Raw genomic sequence first — 25,294 nt, forward strand, 5'->3', positions numbered from 1 at the left:
TCTGTTCTAAGTACGAGCATAAAGCACAGTCGTGTTAAAAAATCTGACTGTCATGAGTCCATATTCTCCTAGATGAAGCTAATCCTGATTGTACACATCTAAATGCTGTTAACTTGTTACACGAGTAGCTTCTTGCAGCGATTCAGGATCTCAAAGATATTTTTCAGTGCTAAACTGGACATATCAAGGATCAGATATTACAACACAGCTGATCAGATGTTCAAACAACTTCCAAAATCTAGTCAAGGCAAAGCACTTGTATTCCAGCATGTACCACACTCACCAGGTTACAACTCACAGAGAAGCCAATAATTTAACTCCAGTTGATCTGTGCCTATTCAAGCAGTGCCGTTTTGCCTCTTAGATTTTTAAAAAATGGTTAACTATAGTGCCCTACCTTTCATCCCAACTTAGATGATGCTCAAAAGAAGACTAAGCTCAATTGTTCTTAGCTAACTACCTGAATAAGTATAGGCTTTGAAAATAAATCCTAATTATAAATGCTAATTAGTAGAGTATGCAGTTTTTCACAGTTACTTTCAGGCATCTTTAGAATCGAACAAATTTCTCATGGCTTTGTCACAAGCTGTTCCAGTTTAGCACCTTCTTTCTAAACACATAGGCCATTTTCATAACATAATGAAACTTTGATGCAAGCAATATTTACACTGACCTGTTTAAAGAAAACAGTTCTATTCCTAGAAATAAATAAACAATGTGACAAATGATGGGCATTTGCAAATGTGTTGAATTTACAAAACAAAAAAATAAATCAGAAGGTCACTTTCTTCATTTCAGTTTCATTACTGATTGATAAGAAGAAAACTATAAAATCAAATTACTTAAATCATCTGGAATATCTGACAGAGCCTGTGCTTCCAAGGTCTTTTTGTTTGAAATCACACTCTAAGTCACCCCTATTAATACGCCTGTGATTTAAGGCTATAAATTGAGATATTTTACTACTTCTATTATAAAAAGTCCACTGTGTCTCACTGAAGAGGTAGCCACAAGAATCAGTTGATATATCATTTCATTTATAATGTTGCAGTACCCTAAGTACACTATAAAGTAGGGTTTTTATGAATTTCCCATTCAAGAAAAATACATGAAAAACTATTGCCAGCATGCAACTGTTTCAGTATAGTTCTGATTACTAGAGCTGCCATAAGGACATATGCAAATAGAAGACTAATTTATTAAAAAAATACTCAGGACAACATTTGGATGACTGGAGGCTACAGCAACACCTCCAACTAAATGCATTTGCATCAAGCCGTTTGCTTTACAATTATGCTCCAGGGGACTGGAGCACTTCCCATATGAAGACAGGCTGAGGAAGTTGGGGCTGTTCAACCTGGAGAAGAGAAGGCTGCGTGGAGACCTCATAGCAGCCTTCCAGTACCTGAAGGGGGCCTATAGCGATGCTGGGGATGGATTCTTCATTAGGGACTGTAGTGACAGGACAAGGGGTAATGGGCTAAAACTTAAACAGGGGAAGTTTAGATTGGATATAAGGAAGAAGTTCTTTCCTGTTAGGGTGGTGAGACACTGGAATGGGTTGCCCAGGGAGGTTGTGAATGCTCCATCCCTGGTGGTGTTCAAGGCTGGGTTGGACAGAGCCTTGGGTGACATGGTTTAGTGTGAGGTGTCCCTGCCCATGGCAGGGGGGTTGGAACTAGATGATCTTAAGGTCCTTTCCAACCCTAACTATTCTATGTTTCTATGTTTTCTCTTTATTTCCACAAAGTGCTATTCCATAGACCTGATGGGTTTGCAGAGTGCTTTCCAGAGTGCTCACGTTTTCAACATCAACAGGAAATCACCTACCAACACACAAAACCAATCATGGGATTAATCATTTCAGCTTTTTTTCTCATCTGATAATAGATATAATGGAGAAAGCAAGACATTAAAACAGCTACTCTGAGTATGGTTTCAAGTAATTGAGATTACAGTGTATAGAAAATCTGAGGCAACTGGTTACATTTTAAAATGCTTCAGAAAGCAAATTTTCCCTAGTTACTGTGAAAGCTAGAGATTTGTAGAAGGATCTTTTCAGAGGATGCTGTTCCTCTAATTACAGAGCAAAACAAAAAGAAACTCTCAACCCTAATGAACCATAGGGAAAAAGCAAATAAATAAAAGATCTGATGACTGGTTAAACCCTGAGCCCAAAAGCAAAATGGACCCAAGAGACATCAAACAGACTTTAAACTGTAACCAGCAATATATTCCAACTTCAGCTTCCAGAGAAAGCAGAAAGAAGTCACAAACAAAATTAACATTAAATTGTATAATTATTATATTAAAATCTATTCACATAAAAGACACACAAACAACTTTAAATTTTAGCCCTAATTTAATGACCTGATCACAGAAGCCAAACCTGTGTATCTCATCATGATTCCATAAAATGCACTTTACTGATAGTTTTTGATAGCCTCCCTAACCACTTGACCCTTGACCATGGAAACAGATGTCATTGGTATGAATTATTTCAATTACTTTTTAACACCGTTTTCACCTAAGAAACCAACATTTTTGTTCAGTGCCAGCTGTGCTACTAGTATTAAGCTAGCCAAAATATTATTTGTACAAAAAGTTTTTATTAAAAAAAGAACAACAAAAAACAAACACAATGCGAAACCCAACAAAACCCCAGCCTGCTACTGTCCAACTACTTAACTATTGGTTTCTGTAAAATTCAAGTCTACCATGAGATATACAAAAAGAATAAAATCTATATTCTTTCTTTTCAAAAATGCATTTAAAGAGCTTCTATAGTATCAGAACCTTCACTCCAATGGAACGTTAGGACAGCATTTTTCATTTTAAAGAACACTGTAAGCTACAAGAAGGGAGGTAACCAGAAGATGAATAAACTTGCAAATTCAATATGCAATAGCCAAAAAGAAAAAAACAAAAACAAAAAAAAAGCCAGTTGTTTCTCAAACTGTTTGATATTGCCTGGTCATAATGAAGAATACTGCTATGTAATCTGTCCCACTGCCTTTTAGAAAGCATTCTTTGAAAAGATGACTCATAAGGATGCTTCACAAACAATAATAAAGTACCACTGTTTCAAATGCTATGAATTATTGAAGAATTTCAAAGAACCATCTTCCAAAGGAAGAGTCCAGAAGAGTCCAGTTCCATGCAAAACAATCAAGTTACAGCCCACCACCCTCTATCCTCTCCTTCATATGTTACTACAGAAGCTGCCACTCCATATCCAGAGCCTCCAGACTATTTGCTATGAGCTTTGCAGCAGCATTTTCTTCATCTTTGCAATTTAACTCTTCAAATGAGACTCTGTTATGGAGGTCGAGTACCGCATTTTTTTCCTAGGAGTTGAATTCACTCAGTGTCTGACAGTCAAATGCAATTAGCAATCTGTAAAACCACAAATCTGTAAAAATCTGAGCAGTTTCAACCAAAGGCTGTTTCTGAAATGCAATGCCTAATGAATTGTACAGGGAATTGTCTTTCAAATGCCTCTCAGAAAAAACAATAGAGCAGATTTTCTTCAGCACCTGGAAACCTCATGGTTTTATAGTAATAAACTATGTCAACTCCTTTTTAAACAGAGCTAATTAACAGAATTGGTTTTTTAGTTGGTTGATCAGAAGTCACTAATATTATCTGCACAAATCTCTCTTTCTCAACATTTACATGTTTTCTGAATGTTTTCAGTATCACTGGCATTACCAATTATGAGGCTGAAGACACTAAAATACACTACAGAGTAAATTAGAGCATGAACTTGCAAAGACTCCTCACCGACTACCTTTTAATCCCATAGGAATTAAAACAGACCACTCTCAGAAAAAAGCAATGGCTATTTAGCCTTTTTTAAGAACAAACACATTCCCAGAGAAGGCAGCACGTTGCAAAGTATGACCCTAAGCTTATTCATGGTCTGTGTCCATAATCAACTCCGTAAAAGAGAAATGAAATACATGGACCTGTTTTTTCTGCCATAGTTCTGACGAACTCTGCATTCACCTGCAAAAGAGGGAATGCGACAGAATTCCCCCCCAGACTTGCTGGAAAATTCCTTTTTGTGATGTAACGCTATGACATCAAAAGTCCCTTCACCAGTTACTCAGTGCATCACACAGTTACATGCTTCTGATAAGCTTCCAACTAAATTATCTTTGAAGTTCATAAATAATTTTTCTCTCTTGAGGCTCTCACAATGGATCTGGCCCTTCTGCCAAGGGCCAGACCCAAACACCCTGGCCATATCAACCAACTTTAAAGACACCCTGGCCATATCGACCAACTTTAAAGACAATGACTTTTTATAGACTTCAATAAACTGTTAAATGCATGTTTTTCAGCATGACACTTTTTTCATTTTGATGAACTCTGAGCTACAGTCTGCCCTACTAAGCAGAGCAGAGCGAACTGGCAGAATCGAGGATAAATTTGCTGCTTTTAACGTCATTCAAAGAGCTTCCCTGTCTCTATTTTTTACCTCTTCTAATTTTAGCTGTTTCCTTACTTTACGTCTGTCAACTAGGACCTTGCATTGGGTTTGTGTGACAAGGTTTTGGTAGCTGGGGGCTACAGCAGTGGCTTCTGTGAGAAGCTGCCATAACCTTCCCCATGTGCAATAGAGCCAATGCCAGCCAGTTCCAAGACAGACTCAATGCTGGTCAAGGCTGAGCACATCAGCAATGGTGGCAGCACCTCTGGGGTAATGTATCTAAAAATGTGACAGCAACAACCATGCAGACATTGAAGTCAGTGCAGAAGGAGGGGAGGAGGTGCTCTGTAGCCCATGGTCCAGCCCATGGTGAGGCAGGGTGTGCCCCTGAAGCCTAGGGAGGACCCAACACCAGAGCATGGGGATGCCCAAAGAAGGCTGTGACCCCTATGTGAAGCCCTCGCTGGAGCAGGCTCATGACAGGACCTGTGTCCCACAGAGAGAGAAGCCTACGCTGGAGCAGGTTTGCTGCAGAACTTGTGAACCAGTGGAGATAGGAGCCCACGTTGGAGCAGTCTGATCCTGAAGGACTGCACGCCATGGAAGGGACTCACATTGGAGCAGTTTGTGAAGAACTGCAGCCCATGGGAAGGACTCACGCTGGAGAAGTTCATGCAGGACTGTCTTCTATGTGAGGGACCCTACACTGGAGCAGAGGAAGAGTGTGAGGAGCCCTCCCCCGAGGAGGAAGGAGTGGCAGAAACAACATGTGATGAACTGACCTCAACCCCCATTCCCTGTCCCCTTGCACCTTTGGCAGAGGAGGTAGAGAATTTCATTGTGAAGTTGACGCTGGAACGAAAGGAGGGATAGGAGGAAGGTGTTTTAAGATTGGTTTTATTTTCTCATCACCCTACTATGACTTGATTGGTAATAAGTTAAACTAATTTTTCCAAGTTGAGTCTATATTGCCCGTGATGGTAATTGCTGAATGATCTCTCCCTGTCCTTATCTCGACCCACAAGCCTTTAGTTGTATTTTCTCTCCCCTGTCCATCTGAGGAGGGCAGTGAAAGAGCGGTTCTGATGGGCACCTGACATCCAGCTACAGTCAACTCACCACAGACTTTTATGTAAGTTTTGTATAATTTCACTGGGGTAAATGCAACTATTTAAAGTAAGAAAATATCATATGTAGTAGGACAGTGCTAAAGACATGCGCTCTGCAGGAACAGTGCAGGTGGCACCGTCATTTTTTCAGTGCCAGATTTAGCTACTGCTTGCTATCTGCTCACCTCCTACTGACTGAAATCTCCGAGGTCTAACTCTGGAAGTAGAACGATTGGAGGAAGGAACAAAAAGCATGTATGCTGTTAAGGGAAAAGATGAAAAGGTAGGTGGAAAGAGATACCTGGAGATCACAGGCTAATTTTGCACCCAGAGTGGTACTATCACAAACACTAGATCAGGTCAGCTGAGGTTTTGTCCATCTAAGTCTCAAAAACCTGCAAGCAGGGATGTTCAACATCTCGGGTAGTCTACTTCAGATCAGCATTACCCCCTCACCTGTAAACACGATTTTCCCCAGCATCCACTCTGAAACTTTCAAGTCACAGTTCTTGGCAAATTTACATCATTTGCTGCTAGCAAAAAAAGCTTAACTCCATTATCTCTGTAACTGCCCTTTAAGCATGCTATTAGACTGTCCCTGAGCCTGCTCTTCACCACAGTGAACAAGTCCAGATCCTTTACCCTTTCCCAACAAAGAAGGAGAATGGGCATTCCATTTTTTCCTGCTCCAGCTACGGGGGTGAAGACAAAACAAAACAGCAAATATCAAAACAACCTCCATTTACTACTTCTCTTGTTTGGAAAGAAAAGTTTCTTTCTTCTGCTCTTGCATATCGCTCTCAAAGGCAGAAATTAATAGTGATGCTCTACAGAAATCACCAAAACGTACATCAGGTCAACTCTAACATATATCTCAGTTTGATCAACTTGCAGCCAAGAGAATGAGTCCCAAACTGTAAAGTTCTGGTTCCACCATGTGAAGCTCCTGAATTTCTGTTAAACTTGCTTATAATTTTGCTGTTGTGGTTTCCTAATTCCTTTGTGGATAGTTCCACTTGAATAGCCATTACATTTAGAGTCTCTCCAAGGTCTACAAGACTGATAATGGTTTATAGGGAGGGAGACAGAAGAAGGAAAAATTACTATTTTAATTTTTAAGTTGTTCCCTTGCAATAACCAATACCATATTATTTTACTCATACATGCAACTTGAACTTTTATGATGCTTGTTATCATGGCAGTCCACATCATACCCAGATTTTGGTTTTAATGAGGTCCTGATGGAAGTTAATGGAGGGTGCACAAGTGCCAAAATGTTCAACAAGGTTCTTTTTTATTGTTCCTAAATTCAGTGAAGCCAGTTTCCAATACTTGTTTCACCTCTAACCCCACAGCATACTTCTCTATGTTGCTCTTTACTTCTGCATGCTACAATAATATTACAGTAACTTTGCCACTGTGCTGCTCAGGAAGGAATGCTGCAAGCAGATACTGAAGTATCTGCATAACTGTGACTAGCAAGCTCCTAATAATCTTTGTGGGTCCAAGATATAGCCAGAACCACTACATAAACTTTGTATTTGGCAACTGTTCAGTGATATGGTCAGTAACAAAAGTATTTAATGTTACTGAAATCCTAATATGTAAATAGAAGTGTTCCTTACAGCAAAACCATACAAAAGAACCTTCTAAGATAGCATGCTGGCAAATGTTTTCAGATACTGCAAACTGATAGTTAACATGCTCATATTTTACCATAAATAAGAAGGAAAAGCAGACTTGACCTGGGAACCTAGTATTGTGTATTTGTCCAAAACAGACACAATGAACACATGATTGACCGCCTAACTGAAACTCCAAAGCAAAGCAATTCAATAAAACGTTCGTACCTCAGAGGGGACAGAATTCATCTGGAAAGAACCCAAAACTTACGGGGCTTTTTTACAGAGTAACTGAACAGAATAATTGAGGGTAATGCTAAATCAACCACTTATGTAGCACTAAGCACCTACCACAGTACCTCGTCTCTGAAAGCACAGACCAAAATTAATTCTTAGGATATCTTTGCTTCTATACAAACTATCTTCATTGCAGCCGTAACAGAGAACAAAAACAGTTATTCCAAGCCCTGAGCACAATTTTCCAGTGCTGTACAGAAGCAGGCAATAGGTACAGCTAAGACTAATCAGCATCTACAGATGTGTTATTCATGTAATCATTCAATCTCCTTGTTCACTTTTTTCTTGCTGTTGCATAGGGAACTGAAAACTAAGCTCTAGGAGTATAAAGTATCTTCTGACCAAAGTGACAAATTACAATTTTAGGAAAGATGCATTCACCTACAGCCTCTGCTTTGAGAAAACCCACTTCCCAGGCCTGTGGGCTCAGACCACAATCCCTGTTTAATACCTCACTGGCCAAACCAGATCATGATTCCATGATAATGATTCCATGTGCACTTCTCATCAAGGCAAACTAGACTTCATTCCAGTTAAAACTTCCTAGGGATAACAGCACCACAGAAACTGTGGCAAGTTTTAACCAGGTTTCAGAAGAATAGTACCAGTGAACCTGAGAGTTCTTCTAAGTTAAATATGACAATAATAGCACATGAATAATTCTAAAAATTTAACTAGAATAATACAGTATTAAGCAAAGAAGTGAGTTACCTTTTGTATTATTCACAGAATTTTGCCACACAAGTGGCTGCGAAGGATGAATTTCATAAACTCTATGCATCACCTTGAGCAGTAATAATTCCCTAAGTACTACTTTTGTAGATATGTGATTTGCTAAAATATTAGGTGATGAGAAATAAAAAATGCTAATGACCTTTGGCATTTTTAACAGCTCATGAATTATCAAATCAAAGAAAATGGACTATTCGGATTGTGATTTAAAATGAAGCCTAATGATCTTTATGAGCTTTCAGCTCAAATAGCCACTCATGTAAATCATGTAAACCTAAGTTGACTGTGACTGTAATTAATCAATCACCATCCCCTGTCCACCCACAATTTCTCTCTTTGAAAGCTTTGGCAGATAGTCCAACAAGAATGAACAGAGGAGAGTGATATACTTGTATAAGCCAAGTATAAATTAAGCCTAATCCTATTACATGCTGCTGATTTTTTAAATCAATTCATTCTTATGAACATCCATTTGAAAAACTGACTTTTGATATAATGTACTGAAATACCCTCCCACAGTAAACTAAAGACCATACATTAACAGAGTACTTCATAAAACTGCTATGTTGCTATTCACATAACTACATATAAAAGAATCAAGTAGAAAACAGGATTAGAAATGCTTTTTAGCTTTTCATTGAGATTTTCCTCCTTACTGACAAATGCTTAACCTACCTTTCTATCAGCAGGAACTTTGCTTTGCACAACTGCTTACATGGCAATTTTACTTATTTGTAAGTATTCTCCACAGAGCAAGAGGAAGATCATTGTCAATGTACTGTGAAAGTGCAGTAACCAATTTTTTAAACTATGGAACCATTTTTTTTCTCCCATGTCACAAACAGAAGGACACTTGGTGACCTCTCATTAGTCTAAAGGGTCAGCTAGATATATTTGATATCTACCATCACACAAGCAACAGTCAGAAAGTTCTGCACAAGAGAAGCCCAGAGCAAGTAAAACCCCTTGTAACTGCAAGGTCCCCTTCCTAGCCATTGCACCAAATGCAAAACAATGTGAGAACAAAAATCTCTCAATTACTGTAGATACAGTTCAAGTCTGCAGCAGTAATTTAGAAAATCTCACATGGGAAGACACTAATTTCTCCCATCCTCACTAAAATGGAAGTTCTAAGACAAGGGAAAAATCAAATACCAAACAAAATAAGAAGAAACTGCACAAACACAAAAGAGGAAATGAGACTATAGGCAAATACTGTGCAAATGTCAAGGCAGACTGTGATTAGCTATGAAACAGAAATCACCAGTAACATCTGGGCATCTAAAGAGTTACCACTGAGCAAACCTATTTCCAGATCTTGAGGAATTTTAAGCATCATGAAAAAGGATGGGTAGGAATACCACAATACACTTTTGCAAAACCTTTGTGTAGAGTTCAGCATGTGCACAGTCACCCCAACTGAACATCAACTCATAACACAAGTTGCAGTTCTCCACTGTTTGTAACAGCTGAGAATACAGCAAACTGCACTTCCCAATGGTAACAAAGACAGAAATAACTCTAAGGAAATAAAAGAACAAAGTTAAGAAGCCCAATCTCAAACGTCTGGCAAACAAAGCGTATGCAAATCAACAGACCAATTCTAATTGGAATTGGAACAAAACAATTTAACATTTTAACATATAAGCATAAGCTTTGAGAACAGCACCCTATAGTTCCATGTTCTCTGTGTCCAGCTTCACAATCACATTCTGACAACTTTCAGTGGCATCTGCCCAGGGAGACACACATCCACATCCACACTGTGTCATGCAGTGCAGTATAATGTGATTTCAGAAGGAATTGCACTTCTGTGTCTTTTCCATATGAAGAATAGAGAGGTGTACTCTCTTACTTCAGTCAGTCAGGAAATGTCTTTGTATCTGCCCCCACTTGTCTTCTCTCTCTATCAACATCAGGCTTTTTTTAAGTTTTTCCTCATGTTTTCTGGACATCTTTTTACTGCATGCTTTTTAAGCTGAGGGTGACGAGAACAGCACACAGTTCCACTACTACACTGAGACTCTCTGGATCTACAGAGAAAAAAAAATAAACCCAACACAACAACAAATAAACTAGGCATCATGTGAGTCCCTATTAGTTCTAGTACAGTTTAAAAGACAATTTATATATCACAATTTCTAGTCCAGGTAAGAACTTGCTTTCCCTGGATCCAACTCCTCTTTGCAAATAAATGTTAGCAAAAAATAAAGTCTGAGTATTCTGGGGAAAACAACCAAAAGACATAAAAGTTTTGGGGAAAAATAATCAAAGAAATCAATAAATGATAGAAATACGGATGATAGGAAAAGTCCATCTCACAGTTTATGTATACTTGTTTGTCAAAGGATGTTAAATCCATTTATCTAGCAGATGGCACTCCCACCATAAGCAAATGAAAGCACTGAATAGCTGGAAAATGTACAGTATTCTTCACTCCTTAATAAACACTAACCAGACTCTGAGTTGAGGATCTGGCTCAGCTGGGAGTACAGGCAAGCAGCTAGGGTGAAACAGTCGTCTCTCCTGATCTGCATCACTATATTTATACAGCAAGGGACAAGCACTGACAACTTTAATTCTGGCTTTTTGTACAATTAATTAGCTTTGAACCCTTGCTGATGCTCTCTCACTAAAAGAGGTTTTTGTGAGAACATAAAACGTGTGCAAGGAGTAACAGAGACTGAATCTTCTCCAGCTGCCTCTACAATGAAGGAACAGTGGGACTTCATTTGAGGGAAGCACAGGGCTTACTAGATGCCCCCATGCAGTCTCTTAAATAACCACCCATGTCAGTTACTAGTTTAGCATTTCCTAATAACAAACTGTTTGGTTTATCAATGAAGGTGATAGTGAAAAAGAACAGAAAACCTATTACAAACACTGCACGCTGTGGTAAAACATGGAATACTGCACAGCTCCTGACTGAGTATATCTGGCAAAGGAGGACTCTGACAGAAGACTCAATCTTTCAAAACTCTGGGAAAAAAACGATATATTGAGAGTCATTAAGAGCTTTTTCCTCTTCTTTCAGTGCTCATGTAAGATTCAGCATAAAGCAGCTGGAATCCTGGTGACTGCAGAACCCAGAGTACTCTGAAAAAACAGCCATCAGAAGAATTTTAAGATGTTAACTGCAGCATTATCAGTCAGAATGCAGGTAACAGTAACGGAATCAATTTTCATTACTAGTAGCAATTACAACTGCTGAGAGTAGCTATAGCAGACTACGTACAATACTGCAAGCAACACATTTCAAGCATATAAACGGGGGGACGTTGAAAAACAGAGTTGCTTAATTTAACTATGATTCCTTACTGCATGAGCATCTCAGTATCATCAAAACACATCTGAAAGATTACCCCTGCTCATCAGGAAATTAACTCAATTCTTAAAAAGCCCATACCTGAGATATGCAGCAGAGTCCCTGCATCTGAAGTCTATAAACAACGTTTCAAACACATAAGGAAAGCTGGGAAGTGGCTCAGAGTAATACTAGAACAAATGAAGATGCAAAATAAACAATTTTGAATAGCCTGATACAGCTAACTTGTGAAATGCAACCATCTGCATAATATTTTATAGACAGAATTCAGCCATGTGAATACACATGCTTTTCACAACTGAACCAAAGAAGACCTACTGATCCAGAAGGAATTTTCACTTCCCAAATAAAAAGTCTGTGTGAAAGCTGCTGCAAGCCTCAGGTCGTCACTTCTGGTTTGTTTGGGGTTTCTCATGTTTTCAGGATTGAGGGTAGAAGCAGAAGAGAGGGTTAGGATGTCCAAAAGTTCAGTTCCAGGCAATTCTGCTTCACTGTGTTGGTCAAGGTATCAAAAGACTTCGGAGAGGCAAAAAGAACAAGAACACCACACTAGTAACTTGATTTGCTGCTCAAAGCATATATGGAACACAACAAATGAGCTTAGTGTAGCAGCTTTAGATTTCGCACTTCAGAGGGAAAGAAATTTCAAATTTTGGTTAGTAGACACTATTAACTAGTAGTATAGATCAGATTAACAAATAAAGTACCATTACAATTAACTTCTTACAGGAGTCTGTTTGCTAAGATAAAACTGCCTAGAGGATGGTTTACAACACTTTAGAACAGCCATGTTCCCCCAGCCACTCCCCTTCTTTTCAAGCTGGTGTTACGTGCTGCTCCAGGACCATACATTGCTTCTTACTTCTTGGCTAGAGTCAGGCAGGCTCAAAGTGAACATTTGTGTTCTGCTCAGACTGGGACTGTTGAGGACGGTGTCAAATCAGTGAAGAAATGGAAGAAATTTTGGACGCCAAGAAGAGAAGATGATGCTATTTTACTGATAAATTCCAAACCACACTGAAGTGGCTAGTTATGTTTAAAATGTACATGTGCCACCTTTACAAGAGAGCATATTCAAAAATGAAATGCTTATGTATTGACAGACAGTGATCACAAAGCCAAGTCCCAGTGTGCTCTTCTTCCCCTATTTAAGTTTACAGACCATGATAATACACAGTTAGCAAGAAAACAGTCAGTAAATGCTGAAATAGAAATCTGAAGGTCAGGTGGGAAGGTCTTTACCCTTGAATACATGTGTCTGTACTTTGCCATGAGCAAGAAGTTCCTTGTCTGGTTTCTTGCATACCTACTGTTTTTCAAGATGCACTGAACTGAAATTCATTGCCTGAATTAATTAAATGTGGATTCATATGGAAAAATGTATATAACCTTAGCTACTGGGGCTTAATCATTAGCCTCAGAAAAGCATTTGTGCAGGACTAACAGAGCTCTAATTTTGTTTTCTCTGCACTCCATCATACTCCCATATGCAGGGAAAAACTGATGGTGGAATCTGGCTCCCAAACTCCACAGAGACAGGCAAAGACGAAAACTGAAGTGGACTAATAGCTATCTCCCTTGATCAAGGGAAGCTCAGAGAGTGACTCAAGTAGCCACTCAGTTATTTGCTGATGCCCATTCAAGAGCCTGGGCGGAATGGTGCCAAAGCACTCCTTAATCCCACAACTTCTGTTATTTGTAACTATGCAATCTAAATAAACTACAACAAAGCACACATAGTTCAAGAAGAAGACAGAAATGCATATACGTTGGGACATACTTATTTCAATTTGCAAACTTGCAATGTTGATAGTCTAAGTCTTTAATAAGGAAAATGCTAAGGTTTTTTTCTCCATATGCCAAAATATTGTTGATTCTGAAATAAACAAATTTTTTTAGTCTAATGTGTTGAAAACTCTGAAGCTCAGCAGTGGAAGTCCAAGATGGCTCCAAAGCTCCTGTTCCAATGCTATCAAATTTACATGGACACTCTAGAAACAAAAGTTCCATAAAGAATAATGAATTACACTGTAATCTTTCTGGAGTTTAGCCTACCTATTGGAGAAGTTTCTTTGTGACTGTCCTATAAATTTAAGAAGACCATCTGCAATCAAGTCAGACAATTAACCTTTGTGCTCCCTAACATACCACAAATCCTGCTCCCCTGCTTTTACAAATCCAATATTACATCTATCATCAAAAACTCCCCTGGAACTTCAACTCCCCCAAATAAGAAAACATTTTAAGGAAAAAAAAAAAAAAAGTTTCTTCTCTTGACCATAAATTTGAAAGCAAATACAAACCAAAGCACAGAGTATAGGAATGTCAGACACTGTAATGAAGATGCATTTGTGTTGATCCACTGTGCATCCACTTCTTCCCAGCAGACCTTCAGGGGATAAGGAGGCATGTGCAAGGTCCACAGCCCCTGTAATCTGTGCTTCTGCCATGACTATGAAGAAATCACCTCAGCAACAGGTAAATCACCAGCTTACTGTGTGCAGAGCAGCAGACTGCCATCACATACCACATGTGATTACAAACAGTTGTGAATATTACACTCACAAAATTCAATTGCTATGACTATGGCCAAATAGTTTAAATGGCCAACCTGACAAATATATTTAAAATCTTCAGTGTGCTGGTGGCTGCAATTGAAAGATTCACAAAAGTGTGCATAATTGGCAACTAATCCATCAGAATCCCTCCTTGTTACCTGTTCAGAGGAATGACACAGAAATCGGGCTAATCATATACATTCTTAGTTGCAGAAAAAGCAGAACTTTACTGAAAGCAATTTAAGTGCTATATTAACTGTAATTATTGACATTTTCAGAAAGCAAAAAAAAGCAACATTTCCTTACAGGCACATAACACCCATTTTCAGATATTAAATATTGTAAGATACATTGATTTTAAAAATATTTCAGAATACAAGTAGTTCAGAATCAGCAATTTATTTTCCATTTAGCAACCTGAATTTGAAATCATGATTCTGCCATAAGAAGCCTGTTTGAAATTACTATATTAATAAGTTAAAATGCTGACATTCCAAATTCCTTTGTTTATCCACAGAGCTTCTCAAGGAAATTCAAAACAATACACAGGCAAACTTGCAATGAGGAAGTAAAGGTACTTACAGTTTTTGGGTATGCATACAGAACATGAGATAACAGACCAGAGGTACTCCTAAACTAAAGTTAATTAAATTGTTTTAAGTAAGAAGGGACCCAATTCACACAATAACTTCAGTTGTAAGCTCCACACACAAGATACTGGAAGATTTTGTAGCTGAACAGAAGTATCACTGCTTCATTTTTTTTGCTGTTCTTTGTGGTTTGCAGAAGTGATACTAATTACTGAGGAAGAGCAAGTTTAAGTCCTTTGCAACCATCAAACAGGTGTAACCTGTCCTGAAGCTGTATCAGGACAACATAACCCTCTCCTTAAGTCTTTACGAACACGCTCCAGATCTACCTTCTGCTAGAAGGATTTAGCCATGAAACCCTGCTCCAGCTCCAGAAACGGCATGAAGCTAAAGCAAATGCTCCTCAACACCATCAATGACAAAGTCATGAGAGGTGATCCAGAACCAAAGTACCTTCACCATTAACAATCAGTATGCAGGGCATCCCAGGAGACTTTCCCAAGAACACTCAGAGATAAACTTACCAAAGGGATTTGAAAACCTGTATTCACAGGAGGCACAGACCAAATTCCTCCTTTACTCCTATAAACCCCTTTCACTGAAATTACTGTTCATATCCACATTGAACCTGGAGCCTCCACCCTGAACACCAGGTCATGGGCTAGATCTCAAGGGAAAGGAAATTCAAGGCAGAATCAGCCCTGATGGGTAATATAAGTCAGTTTCAGTAAGTACAGGAACAATACAGAGTGGATGCAAAATTTTCATCATATTTTAAAGATTATATTTCTCCCAGTGGATTACTAGCAATAGCCACCCAAGAGATGTGACGCTATCCCTTTACTGTTTGAATTTTGACACTAAGATTTCCTGAGCTATGTTCAGCAAGTGTATCTCAAATCCGATTAATAGAAAATTGTGGGTTTAAGTGTTTTTTTTCCTGGTTAAAATCTCAATAGAGCATGGCACAAGGTGCAGAAAACAGAATGCAATATTGAGGATTATACATTCTAAATCTGTCATATCTTTAAGCATGTGCCTGCTGCTCACTCAGGTGTATTTTGTAGATGTGCTCACGTAACTCCATAACAGAGTACAAAGATTCCTAAGTTCATTGTGACTTTGTGAATGTCTTCAATTATATATATATTAAGGATATCATGAATGTATTTTAAAAAATATGTAAAATGTAATACACAAGTACTAATTCCTCTAGGAATGCCAAAATATGTTGGGCAGAGGGCAGGGGAGAAAGAGAGGACATGCGAAAAGTCAAAGCATACTTATTACCCTGCTGTTGCTGTTGTTTCTTTAATGCCCTGAAATTATTCAGCAAGAATTCATTCCTAAGAAAAAGTGCCCCTGACAACTGAGCACTTGGGTCTCTCTCAGAAGAGTTCAGTTTTCTTGCCTGATAAGAATCCCCATTCTCAACTTTATTCCAATGACTTGTCCTCTTCATTCTTTTCCAAAACCAGAAAACCCTCTCACTAAGGAGTATGTGTTCAAGCTGGATTTCCTTAGCGTTTCAGCAAGCTACATTTTTCTTAAGGACCTTGGATAAGCAGCCTCTGGTCTGCTAGTCAGCCCTTTCTCAGGTTTTTCTGGTTTGCTTTGCATGCCAGCGTGTTGGAACTGCTAAAGGATTGCCTATGGCTGAATTGATGCCCCAAACTTTCACAACTGAGCAACTTTTACCTCCTGGCACTACTTACAGATGCTATTCGAACTAATTTGAGTAGATACTGATGCCTTCTTTTAGAGGCTAGTTATCATTTCATGCATGATGTTGGGAGCTGATAGCTGAGAATCAAAGCATGTCAGTGCCAGGGCAGGAAACCGCACCTTCTCCTGACTCCTGCTCTGATTCCCACCCCAACTCACAGATCTATTCAGCTGCTCCTGGAAAGTGCCTTTACTACTAAAATAATTTTCTTTAAAAGAAACCAAAACCTTCCTCACTTCATAATTCTTAACACATTGATACTGCTCTAAGGCACCAGGATAGTAAAACACTAAACTCACTAAAGAGAAATAAAATCTCGTTCGGCTTCATTGCAGCTAACAGTTGCATGCACAGCAATGACCTTTAAATGCTGGCTGAAACTGAGAATAAGTCTTTTATGTATACTAAGAAATCAGTATGTGATAGATTAGTAGAAGTAAAAGAGTGAAGTCAAGAGCGGAGCTGTGCATGGCGCAGGGACGTCCTGCTTGAGGACAGGGGATGTTTCCACCAAGTAAACCCCCCACAAGCTACAGCTTCAGAGCAGCTGCCTATATAGCTGCTGCTTCTGCACTATGCTTTATTTCTTGGTCAAAAGACAACACAGTTGCCTAATTTTCTCTAGACCATCGTTAAGTAAACAGTATCAAAATTCATTTGAGGGCTAGAGGACTGCAATTTCAGAAGCATTGAGTGAGGAAAAAATACATGCTTTTGTCATCTTAAAACACTCCATTTGTAAGTATCTCACCAGACTCTCCTGAACTGGGAGACAATTACATATCTGATGGCAAAAATATCCCCCAAAACCTACGTTTTCAATTCTGCAACAGGAATACAAGAAAAAAATTCTTTTATCTTTTTACACAGATTTTTGCACTCAAATTTAATTAATGAACATAAATTACAATAAATACTTTCTCTGAAGTATTCTTTATGAGCCTTCACTTCTTACTCAGTGTACTTATTGCATGGGAATTTATCCAAGGTGGAGTCAATAACACTGCAGCTACCTACTCATCTAATCCCCTGCTCAAGCACATTCAGCAGAGTGTGCCAGAATCTGGTTGTCCAATTCCAGTTGCAGTAAGCCTGCCCTGCTGCGAAGGCTGAGCAAAACCTTCTCTGCAATTGCTCCTGTGAGCGATTGCTCCAGAAGAAAAAGCAGGAGGCCCTGTGATCTTTCCATTTCATTGGCACAGAGACAAAAAACTGCCATTGTGCAAGGCATTAAAACTGAAAGGAAAATACCTCACAAACCAAAAAAACAAACAAACAAAAAAGGGCAAAAAAAAAAACCCACTTAAAATGGAGATATTCCCCTTCCTTCCCAAAACTGAAGAAAAGCTGTTACTAAAAAGGGTAGGCCATGAGTTAAAAAATTATATGTACAGTAAGTGAAAAATGTCAGGAAGTCACGATTCCCAGCACAGGAAAGGGATGAATGTGTGCAGTACAGAAAATCCTAAACTAAGAGTTTTGCAGTCCAACAATGTAAGATTAAATTAAGACTGAGATTAAATCCCACAAGCATATGTCTCAAAGGGTGAAAATAAATAACTGTAAACCATAAAATTTTCATTCCAAATAAATTTCCTTTTCATTTTGTAGAAAACCAGCGTACATGAGAATAACATGCCAGGCTTTGTCCAGTCAGCCACAGAGCACAACCAGCAACAGGACAACTAAATAATTATACTAAATTACACTAAAGCAGAGATCCAGAAGTAGTAATTATCACTTAATATTTAGAGTGGTAAATTGCCATTTTGGTCATGTCAGACCTGGTGGGCTGAAAGATAATACGTAATACTCTGTAACCTAAGGAGCTTAAAATGCAAGAGAGACACAGCTAATAAAACAACGGGTAGACGTGGACTAAAAATTATGACCACAGCTGCTTTGCAGTAGCTGGCTGCTCATAACTGTTGATCTAGCCCTTTCCTCCAGCTGCTAAACTGCGTTAAGATAGCTAAAAATACCTTTTCTGCTGTTTTGGTTCTCCTTAATTCTCTTGAAGGAAAAAGCTATTAATTGCCAAAGGAGTTGTGCATGGCAGAGTAAGTGGGTCACAAGCCATATTCTGAAAGCACTAGTGAGAATGCAAACATTTTGGAACTCTTGATTTAGGCAGCATATATTTCCTAAACTATTTGGTTTCAATGGTTTCTGTGTTTCACCATTTCCTCCTTATTTTTACCCCCCTGCATGTCTCATAGGAGCTGCTTCAGTCATATCCCACAAGGACTACGGAGAGCTTCAGCTACTGTGGCTTCATCTCCAAGATTCTGTGAAGCAGGGAGGTATTCTTAATTAATTCCTCAGACACCTAGCAGATGGAAACTGCTACCTTTATCTACTGTCTACTGCTCCCTTCCACTTCCAGGCACGAATGGCCCAGCTCGAAGCTGGCAGCCTTTCCCAGTGGAAGCATTTTCCCTGAAATGAACCCCAGGACTCGCTGCACATAGCTCTGTAAAAAAAAAAAAAAAGCCTCTAAATAAGAGAAAGAGCCCAACAGTTTTCATCAAGGAGACATGTCAGCTCCCGAGGCTTGCACCTTCTTGAAGAGAGTGAGTGAGCTAAGCGCTTCAGCAATAAAATTAAGTCAAAGTAGTAGCACGTTTGCGCAGTCGGTACTCTCACAGAAAGCATATGCCAACCTCACACTAGATAAGGACTAGTAACTCAGCTTTCCAAGTGCAAATGGTGCACAGAAGAGGGACAGAAGTGCATCAAACTGTGGTTTTATCTTACGCAGTTTTGGGGCTGAGGCTCTCCATTTAACCTATGGACACACACCCCTCACATGGACAGATCAATCCTCAACAGACATCAACTCCATTAATTTTCCAGCAGGACAGAGAGATCCATTTGCCTGTCACACAATAGAATAGGAGTTCACCAGCAAGTACATCCTTTCGAAATGAATGGGTTTATTTTTCCAGCTGCTGAATAACATGGCATTGGGTTGGGGTTTTTTTTTTATTCCCCAGAAAAGAGGCAAAATTAACAAGCAGCATTTATGAATGCAATACAGCCTGATTTGATCAATGTTTTCTCCCTATATTAAGATGTTTGTTAATCATTCATTCCATAATTTTCCTAAAATGCTTGCTCAATGCATTAAAAAGCATGCATCTCTATACATTCAATTACATGCAGAAAATTTCTATTGCTTGATTGGGGAGTCATGATGCCAACAGCTCTCACAGCTTGCCATCTCTGAAGACAGAGTTGTACTTAATACTTAGTATAACTAGGCTTTTCATCTTCAACTGTAATTACTTTCCTCTTCAGAACTACAGAAGGAAGCATCTTCCTATACTTAAGCCACCCAGCACAAGGCCAGCTTGCAAGAATTGGACAAAGATCAATACTGATCTTCTAAAGGGAGTAAGATTATTTCCTAAGTGCCAGGAACAAACTGTAACTATTCATGTGTAACGTAAGGAGATGCAGCATGAGAAATGACACACGTTATTATGTCCATATTCTGAAAAAAACACTGCAGCTGAATGAAACTGCAGTTTATCACAAGCAATACTAAAATCTAGAACAGCCTTTCAGAAAATTAGTTATATTCAAAGAAAAGGATAGCAGAGGTTTTATTAGTGGGTCTAACAAGGAGAAGGAATAAACTTCAATGTAAGTATCTGCTGTTTAAAGAAAAAGTTCAGCAGAAACAGGTTTATGAGATTTGACACCCCACACCCCCCAAAAAAGTTACAAACACGGCCAGGCACTCAGAGAAAGAAAAATGGCATCAGCACTGCAGCTGAAATTGTGACTCACTTTATACACAGATTAAAGAGGCTGCAATTCCAAATGACTTCCATCCATTCTATATATTTATACAAACACACACATTCATGCTTTCTCAGTATCCTTCCACAGTAGTCATTGTAACCACATGCGAGCAAGGGAGTATGAAAAGGCAAGCAAACAGAAAATGCCTTTAAAGTCACTAATCACAACACTGCTTATCAATCCAGGAATTAAATAATTAAACAGTTTCAAAGCCACAACCAGTAGTTTGATTAAAACAACAAAAATCCTTACCTGTGCGTTGTTATTCCTGGCTTCCCTCCTTGCTGCTTTTTCCTTTAGCCTTTTCTCCTAAAACAAACAAGATGCAGAGTTTTAAAGCAAGCTCCTGAGTTGGTTTATGCTGGGGGTTTCTTGTTTGCTTGTTTTTCTTTCAACAGTTTCAAGTTGAACCATCTGGATATTTTTAATTCACAAATGCTATACTAGTGGTATTCACCCTACACGTTATTGATGAAAAATGAAAAATAAGAAGATCTGATTGAGATATTACTTACTCTTCTTGCTCTTAAAGGAAATAAAACTACAAGAATTATTCAAACTCACATTTTATCTTTACTGAGACTTGCTACTCTTACAGGAATTATGCAGCCAAGTATTTTGACAAAGTCTGTACCTGTCTCTAAACCAAAGTAGTTAAAATGGCACCAAGAGATCCAACTTCTTTTATTTCTCAGTGGCTTAATAGGAAATCCAAACCATTTAACAAACTAAAATGATAATTTTCCTAAATTCAGAATTGCTAAAACAAGTGGCAAGTGAAAGCTAAAACATATTCTGGCTAGCTTTCGTACCTCCATTATTAACAAACACTTTACAATAGTATTTGCTTAGTGACTGCATTGATTCAGAAACCATAACATTAAGTTCCCTCCACCAAACTGATTCTGCTATGGGAAAATGAGCAAAACAGAATGATAAAATTCATTCAAAGCTGCCTGCCAGATCTCTGAGCATACAAAAGAAGCCAAGGTATTTAATTCAATTGACATCTATTGCTGCTTTTGTGGTTGTTGCTCTTACTGGGATTAATTTATTTTTAAACCAACTGAAGGATTATCTCTAATAAAGAGTCTGTCAAGTCCTTGCAATTGAACATCCTTTAGTTACCCATTTAATGAGGTAAGGACGCATGAGACAAGGGCACACGAGGTGAAGTCCCTTATAAAAGCACAGTGCTCCCTCCTTTTCTTTTGTCTTAGTGATGCTGAAGACATTGGTATTGAAAATTTTTTATGATAGCATAAAAATGTTTCTGGAATAGGCCATTTTTAGCATCAGCACATTTAGAACCAAGTCCACATTAAAGGGGATGCTACTTTGACATCAGTCCAGGGCAACATCTCAGCACAGAGAAGACTGAAGCACCAGCATATTTCATCTTACTCGTGGGACTAATGAGAAAGCTACAGTGCCAGCTGGACAGCCCTGGTGCCGTATCACAACAGTGATGCTACCAAAGCATAGTGGTAGGTACCACACTAAGTTGTCTGGAAAAGCAGTGTGTTTGAGTGCAGACCTGGGAGAAGGAGAACACAGCTGCCAAGATTCTCTAAACTGGTCTCTAAATCCAGTTTTGTTTGAGCCATTTGTCTGGTATGTGCCATTTTCTATTCTCCCAATTACCCAAACTACAGAAGTGTTAGCTTACTTTCAAACTCTGAGCAAGTTAATGTCTTCTCCAAATCAAAACTAAACAGAGTTCACCCACCTACACAAACAACAGGGACAGAACTGCACAACGTTTGTGCCTCTCTGCTTTATACATTTATCCAATGCTGTGTGCAAAGCTGTCTTGTTACAAACATCTCATACACTAAGAGCTACATGCCCAGGCCTTCAACACATGCTATGAAACAAAACAAAAAACCCATCACTGTAGACAGATAAAACACAGCTGTCTTATTTCAGGTTTAATTAAGAAAAAAACAATTAAAAATAAAAAGGTAATTACATTTAAGGCCACAAGGGCATCACATAGGGCAAGAAGCCACCAGGACCAAGTCTTGTCCGGTAGAGACACAGCCAGTCTGCCCTCCAACACGCTTGACCTAAGCATCATGACCTCACAGTCATAACACGGTCAGCGATCTTATGATTCCTTCTCTTCCAAGTTAAATTTGTATTCCTTTCTGACCATTTTTACTTAATGCTTTTCTAATGATTTCACTTCAGTTTTCTACTTCCACCCACTGTGTTTTTAAATCGTTTAGTGTGTGTTCTTCACTCTCTGGGGTCACCACTTCTCTCATTCCTTTCCAACCCTAACTATTCTACGATTCTATGATTCTTCTGCTAAATCTGTGATCCTTTTCAAACTTTGCTACCAAAAAAAGTAAAAGAGAACAGAGCTAGAAAGTAACACACCAGACATTACGAAGCAGGATAAAGCAGATTTTAAATTGGATAGTCCAGAAAATTTTAGATAGAAGAATTCTACAGACCATGAAAAGACTTAACTAGAGCCATAGGCTAAAGCTTATTCAGCAGCAGCCAAAGCTCCTGCAAAAGGGATTTAAAACAGCACTGAAAAGACACCTATGAAAGCAGGAGATTGACATAATGCCATGTAAGAGTAGTAAACCAGACAGCATAATACACGTAAGTCTCTAAAGAACAGTAGAGACACAAAAAGATTATAAAGTTAATAAATGCAGAGACTGAAATCAGGAATATGAAAGAAAAACAAGAAAGCAGCAAAGGAGATGCTGTCAAGACTTTTCGGTTTTTTTGTTGCTGGGGTTTTTTGGTTGGGGTTTTTTAGTGGGTTTTGTTTGGTTGGGTGGAGTTTTTTGAGGGGGAGAGACACAATTTGGTACCTCGTCAATGAAAAACAAAAGCAGGTTTTGCATAGGATGCTACATGGGCACCAAGATGGAGTTAGGAGTGCCTTTCAGAAGCCGAAGTCAAAATCAGCTCCGCTTCCACTGTGTTTCATGCTACACGTCTGTCTTCAGGAGCACAAGTAACACACTTCAACCAACACTTGGCATACACAGAGTCACAGGATCATCCTGACTGGGAGGAAAATCAAAGGGTCTCTGATCTGACCTCCTGCTCGCAGCAGGGTCAGCTCTGAGGTCAGGCTGCACACAGCTCATCCAGCTGAGTCAAAATCCCACAACTGGAGACTGCACATCTCTGGGTGACCTGTGCCACCGCCTGACTGTCCTCACACAGAAAAAGTTTTCCTTGCATCCATGCTGAATCTCTTGTTTTAACTTCTCGCCACTATCATGTTGCTCTGCACTCCCATGAAAAGACCAGGTCTATCTCTGCCTCCTCCACGATACCTCTGTAGGTACTGGGGACTGCTGTCAGGTGCACCCAAAGCTGTGTCTGCTCCAGGCTGAACACACCTGGCTCCCCCAGTCTCTCCTCACAGGACCACCATCTCAGTGACCTCAGCTGAACCCACTCTAGTTTGTAATATGCTCCTGTACTGGCCAAACCCACTTCCTCTAAAAGTTTCATGTTCAACTGAGTCATCTTAAGTCTTCTTATTTAAATGCTCAAAAACTCCCACAGATTTTGATCAAAGATTTTAATGCTGCATTTTTAATAACTGATCTTTTTACATACTGATGCTGTAATCTGCAGCCACCAACACATTCTATTTAAGAGCTGAGGTAATGGTCTACCAAACAACAGACCGTAGAGGTGGCTGAGGTTTATCAAAAATCACTCTTTCGCCCAGGAAGCTGGGAACCAGTAACAAAAGAACCAACAAAAAAAGGAGGAAGAGGACCATTAAAAGCAAGGGGCTTCCTCCTAAATCTGTAGTCCAAACCCAGAACCCCTTTGCTGTCCTGCAGGGGGCCAACGAGGAAACACACTCGCACCAGGCACAACCGGGTGATGCACTGGTAAAGAAGATCACTACTGGCGCTGCCAGGAAGAGTGCCAGCAGGGGACTCTACTTTGAAAGGCACAGAGGCACCCATCTGTCAGCCTGACCCAGTCTCAAGGGAGGCGTGTCGCCTACCAGGGGCACGGATCAGGGATGTTGCAGAGAGGCTGCCTGCTCTAGTAAGTCCCACTGACTACTACCCACTTCTAGTCATCCGTGTGGGTGCTAGCGATATAGACAGCAGTAGCCCAGAGAATGTAAAGAAGGACTCCAGAGCCCTGGGAGAGGTGGTTAGGGGCTCTGGAGCTCAGACAGTCTTTTCGTCAATTCTCCAGGACACAGGGGAGGACCTTAAAAAGGATAGGAGGATTGGCCAGGTTAATAAATGGTTAGAACAGTGGTGCCAGTCAGGGGTTTGGGTATCTAGAACACAGGACCCAAGTTAGTATGCCAGGTCTGCTGGGGGCTGGTGCAGCTGGTCTGACAAGGGGAAGAGCAGTTTTGGTAGGAGGCTTGCCAGACTGGTCAAGGATGCTTTAAACTAGATGTGTTGGGGGAGGGCGGCATCATTCCATCCCAACGCACCCAGTCAGTTGCCAGCACCTATAATAAACGCTCGGAGCAATGTAGAGATATTCCAGCCTCTCCAGCCAATGAGCCAGCTTCATTTGGAGCTCGGCTCAGATGCCTCTATACAAATGCCCGTAGCATGTGGAACAAACAAGAGGAATTAGAGATGTGTGCACATCTACGGGGGTATGATATAATAGGCATCACAGAAACATGGTGGGATGGCTCCTATGACTGGAGTGTTGGAATGGAAGGTTACAGGCTCTTTAGAAAAGACAGGCCCAGCAGATGGGGAGGGGGAGTTGCCCTTTATGTTAGCGATAAGTTGGAGAGTACGGAACTCTGTCTGGGGGCAGGGGAGCAGTCAATAGAGAGTTTGTGGGTCAGGGCTAAAGGGAAAACAGCCGTGGGAGACATTACTGTGGGGATCTGTTACAGACCGCCTGATCAAGAGGACTCTGTGGATGAAGCACTCTACAGACAGATAGGAAAAGCCTCATGCTCGCAGGCCCTTGTTCTCATGGGGGATTTCAACCACCCTGACATCTGTTGGAGGGATGGTACAGCAATCCAGGAGGTTTCTCGATTGCGTGGAAGACAACTTCCTTCTGCAAGTAACAGAGGAGCCAACAAGGAGAGGTGCCATGTTTGA

At 39.7% G+C, this 25,294-nt stretch overlaps 1 protein-coding gene across 1 annotated transcript in view; it reads right to left on the reverse strand.

The window, feature by feature from the left end:
- DDX10 (DEAD-box helicase 10) overlaps positions 1-25,294 on the reverse strand; it is a 169,317-nt gene that overhangs the window by 27,918 nt on the left and 116,105 nt on the right. Inside the window, exon 16 of the mRNA XM_065678640.1 lies at positions 20,457-20,513. Coding sequence (XP_065534712.1) covers positions 20,457-20,513 — 57 coding nt within the window. The remainder of the gene's footprint in view (positions 1-20,456; positions 20,514-25,294) is intronic.

The sequence above is a fragment of the Lathamus discolor genome, chromosome 4 (assembly GCF_037157495.1).
Source record: "Lathamus discolor isolate bLatDis1 chromosome 4, bLatDis1.hap1, whole genome shotgun sequence".
Lineage (NCBI taxonomy): Eukaryota > Metazoa > Chordata > Aves > Psittaciformes > Psittacidae > Lathamus > Lathamus discolor.